The sequence below is a fragment of the Psammomys obesus genome, unplaced genomic scaffold (genome assembly GCF_907164565.1).
Source record: "Psammomys obesus unplaced genomic scaffold, mPsaObe1.curated_primary_1811, whole genome shotgun sequence".
In the NCBI taxonomy this organism is placed as follows: Eukaryota; Metazoa; Chordata; class Mammalia; order Rodentia; family Muridae; genus Psammomys; species Psammomys obesus.
The window spans coordinates 2,720,480-2,725,324 of NW_026589732.1; the positions used below are offsets into that span (position 1 = coordinate 2,720,480).

At 45.0% G+C, this 4,845-nt stretch overlaps 1 protein-coding gene across 1 annotated transcript in view; it reads right to left on the bottom strand.

Moving 5' to 3' along the window:
* Hemgn (hemogen) overlaps nt 1-4,845 on the bottom strand; it is a 9,514-nt gene that overhangs the window by 3,342 nt on the left and 1,327 nt on the right. The window contains exon 2 of the mRNA XM_055605272.1: nt 2,667-2,757. Coding sequence (XP_055461247.1) covers nt 2,667-2,757 — 91 coding nt within the window. The remainder of the gene's footprint in view (nt 1-2,666; nt 2,758-4,845) is intronic.

Below are 4,845 nucleotides of genomic sequence, written 5' to 3' on the forward strand. Positions count from 1 at the left end.
ACACACACACACACACACACACACACACACACACACACACACACACATTTATAAGAGGGAAGGAGTGTGTTAACCCAAACTAAGGATTATGAAAAGGCCTATGGAAACCTGCTGCTTGGCAAGCTAATTAAAAAATTTTAATTAGGACCGAGGAGGTCGATCAGCGCTTACTGCCAAGCCTAACGACCTGAATTCATTCCCAGGATGCATATGGTGGGAGGGGAGAACCGACTCCCACAAGTTGTCCTCTGACTTCCACATGCATGGATACTCCCACACGGTCACACACGAAACAAAGAAAATTTAACTGAAAATATAACGTTTAAAAACCCTGGCGGTGGTGGCACACACCTTCCATCCCCGCATTCAGGAGGCAGAGGCCGGTAGATCTCCGAGTTTGAGGCCAGCCTGCTCAACAGAGCAAGTTCCAGGACAGCCAGGGCTGTGAAGCCCTGCCTCAGAAAGACAAAACAGAGTTTGTCTGAAAATGCCCTTTATGAATGGACAGCGCTTCCCCTAGATGTCCTGGGTTGTGGCTGTGGTGACACTTACCCGCAAGCACAGTGTTCTACAAAGTGAAGAGGAAATGCCTTGAGTTCCAGGCTAGCCTGGGCTACAGTAGGAAACCCATATGTCCCCACCCACCACCGGATTGTAGATGTGCACCACTGGGCCTAACTTGGTCGAGTCATAATTCTTCTTATTTTTTCCCCTTGCATTTATTTACGTGATGGGTGGGAGCAGTACACGTACTGCAGTGCGTGCGTGCGTGCGTAGTTCAGAGTACAGTTTACAGAAGTTGGCTCTCTCCTTCCACCATGTAGGTTCTGAGGCTCAAACTCAGGGTATCAGATTTGTGGCTAAGCACTCGAATGGACTGGGCCACCTAGCTGGCCACAATTCATGATATAAAATATTCCTTTCCTGCCAAGTGTCCTGCTTAAAGAGAAGATGGTACAAGGCACGATGGCTCACACCTGAAGTCACAGAGTTTGAGAAGCAGAGGCAGGAGGATTGCTGTGCACTCCAGGCCAGGTTAGGCTATAGAATAAAACCCTGTGAGGCTGGAGAGATAACTTAATAGTTAAAAAGTACATACTGCTTTTGCCAGAGATGCGAATTTGGTTCCCAACACCAACGGGACAACTCGCAACTGCCTCTAACTCCAGCTCCAGAGGGATCCTGTGCACCTCTGCCTCATGTGCGCGTGCGCGCGCGCGCGCACACACACTTTAAAAATCAATAGTAACAGATCTTTTTTAAAACAAAACAGAGCCAGTGAGATGGCTAAGCGGGTAAAGGAACTTGCTCCAAGCCTGGTTCATCACTGGGACCCACATGGTGGAGGTAAAGAACCGACTGCTGAAAGCTGTGCTCCGATCCTCACCCATGCACGCTGTAATTCTTTCTCTCTCTAATTAATGATAATCAAGACCAGAGATGTGGTTCAGTGGTTAAGAATATGTCTGCACATACAAACAAAACACTCATACACATAAAATAAAATTTTAAATTTGTTTTAAAGATCCAAAAGTATCCGAGTGGCCTAAAGTTTGTGACTGGGTCAGGTCATTCAACCTCTCCGTTTCCTGGCTGCGTTATAAGTAAAATGAGATAAATAATACCTTCCAATTTTGTGTGGTGGCTGTAAGAACTACATACAACTTAGGTAAATGAATCACAAGCACAGCTCACATTAGAACTACGGTATTACTGTAGGAGGCATCTCCAGTCCTTCCTATGTCTCTGCACTGTTCTGATTTACTTCTGTTACCTCAGACTATGAGGTGGATGGTATTATCTCCATTTTGCAGAGGACAAAGTTGAGGGGCACTAAGATGTTCAGTAAAATTCCCAAGGACAATGACTAGGAAGTTGGGGACATCAGGCTGGTCTGGTCATTTTTGCTTATCAGGCCAGGTCCCCCTGCTCTAAGTTTAATGTCACAATCATTTTGTTTGCGTGAGCGTCTATGCAACGTGGATGCTGGGAGCAGTGCTCTTGACTGTTGAGCCATCCAGACCACAGTTTCCCTCCCATCACTCCTCCCAGCTCCTCCCCCAGCTCCCCTCTTCTCCACATCCACTCCTCCTGTTTCCCTTCAGAAGAGAGCAGGTCTCCCAACCGAACAAAGGATAACAAGCTATAATAAGACTATACTCACACCCTCATATCAAGGCTGGACAAGGAAATCCAGTAGGAGGAAAAGGGTCCCAAAAAGCAGGCAATAGAGTCACAGTTTTTCCGTTTCAATATGCATTCTCACTAAGGCATGAAATTCACAATCTTCCAACACCACTCTCTTGAGTGCTGGCATTATTTGTATGCACTCCCAAGTCAGGCCTTGTGAACCTTTTTAACATCAGCAAAACCAATAAAGGGTAGCAAGAGTTAGACCAGATGGTCCGGGAAGGCATCCTTCAATGACTGGAGCCCGCTTTGGGGACTGGTGGAAACAGAAAGAAAGCAGGGACATTTCTGCTGTCGTGGCTCTACTGCTATGATGTTAGACAGGGGTTAACCCATTGGACCTTACTTTTAAAACAAACAAACAAACACTACAGGCACAATGCCAAATGATGTAGAGGGGTCCTGGGAGGATGGTGTGAGCAAGAGCATGGGTGTGTGGCATCCATGCTCATCCCTCTCTCGGGGCAGGAACCTACCCGACGAGCCATTGTGACTGCTTTTCCTGTGCTTCAGCTCTCCTCTTCCTGAGCTGTTCTCTGTTTCTCAAGTTCCAAGTTCCAGTGATTTCTGCCGGATGAACAGGAAAGTTACTGGGAGTGTGCTCATGACCCCTGGTGTGCCCAAGCCAGTATCCTACCCCAGAAGTTTGTTTATTTAGTTATTATTTACTTATTTTTTTAACCAGTTATACCACACTTTATTCAACTACTCAGATAAACCTTGGAGGTTTCCAATGTTTTGTGTTTGTGAATAAATCTTGAATAAGTATGCACATGACAGTTTTTGTGTGACACAGGTCTTTCTTAAGACAATTTGGTGAACACTAAGGACCATAGCTGCAGTATTATTTTTAGCTTTGTATTTACTTATTCTTAAATTGTATTATTTCACATGTGCAGGTGTTTTGCCTGTGTCTGTGTACCACGTGAGTGTCTGGTGCCTAAGGAGGCCCAGAAGAGGGCATCAGAAACCTGGATCAGGAGGTAGAGACAATTAAAAGCCACCATGTGGTTTCTGGGAATTGAACCCTAGACCTCTGGAAGAGCAGCCAGTGCTCATAACTGCTGAGCCACCTCTCCAGCACCCTACAGAATTTTAGAAGCCCTTTCCTGGGTTTTACTGTGGATATTTTAGGTCAAGGACCATGTCTTTGTTATCCTTATACCTTTTCTATATTAAAAAAATGTGAAGGAATTCTTTTTTGAGCTAGGGGTCTCACCATGTAGCCCTGGCCTGGAACTTTCTGTGAAGGCTGGCCTCTTACTCACAGAGAGCCAGCTGTCCTGCATCTGGAGTGCTGGGGTTAGAGGCATGTAGCAACACACCCAGTGGAACAGACTTGTTTCTTTGTTTTGTTTTTTTGAGACAGCGTTTCTCTGTGTAGTCTTGCTGTCCTGGAACTCACTTTGTAGACCAGGCAGGCCTCAGACTCAAGAGATCCACCTGCTGCTGCCTCCCAAGTGCTGGGCTCACAGGTGTGCGTCACCACTGCCCTGATGGAGCAGACATTTAATGAGCATTTCAGTGTGAAAAGCGTAGGGACCTACCAGATGGCATTTGTTCATCAGTGTGCTATCAAGCTACTGACTTATTCAAAATAAATTTATATTTGTATGAGTAATTTTAAAAATAAGCCATGGTCTGGCATCTTTGATATAATAACCTGTTTTCATTGCATTCTCCGTTTTCATCTAGCCCATATATTATACAAAGCAGTGATGATAGCATACCATGGTTTTGTCTTTTATTAACTAACATTAGATCAAAAATAATTCCTTTGAAACTATAATTTTCTGGTGATGTGGTACTTAAGCTAGGGTGATACATTCTCTAGCCAGTCACTTCACTCACAAGAAGCAAGTAGCATGTCACTTATCCTTTTTCCTTATATGTCAAATTATAATAATATTCACCTAATAGCTGAGCATGGGGGCACACGCCTTTAATTTCAGCACTCAGGAGGCAGAGGCAGGAAGACCTCTGAGTTTGAGGCCAGCCAAATCTACAGAGTGAGTTTTAGGACAGCCAGGGCTCCACAGAGAAATCCTGTCTCAGAAAATAACAACAACAACAATAATAATAATACCCAACTGAAATAAACATTCATATTGTTTTTTTTTTTTTTTTCTTTTGGAGGGAGGAGTGGTCGACAGGGTTTCCTTCCGTCTGGTACATCCCTAGCTGGCCTTAAATTCCATCTCCTAAGCTTCTAGAGTGTCATTATTCAAAGCTGGGATTAGAGACTTGTACCACCACAGCCTGCTCAACCTATGTTTTTATTATTATATTTTGCCCTTAGGATTGTGTTTTTAAAAATTATTTGGAGGGTATTATGAAAAGCAGATTCTGGGCTGGGATCATAGCTCGGCAGATAACGCACTTGTCTGGGATTCATATCCGCAGGGCCTATGCAGATGAGGTGAGTGGGCCCGGTGGTTGGCATGCAGTCCTAGCTCTCAGGGCCTGAGATGGGGTGCCCAGAGCAAACTGGCTAGGTGGACTCGTCAAAGAGGCAAGTTCTGGGTTCAGGTGTGAGACTCTAACTCAATATATAAGGTAGAGAATGAAGAAGGAAAGAGATACCTGAGGGTCACCCTCTGAGCTACAGGTGTGTGTGTGTGTGTGTGTGTGTGTGTGTGTGTGTGTGTGTGTGTG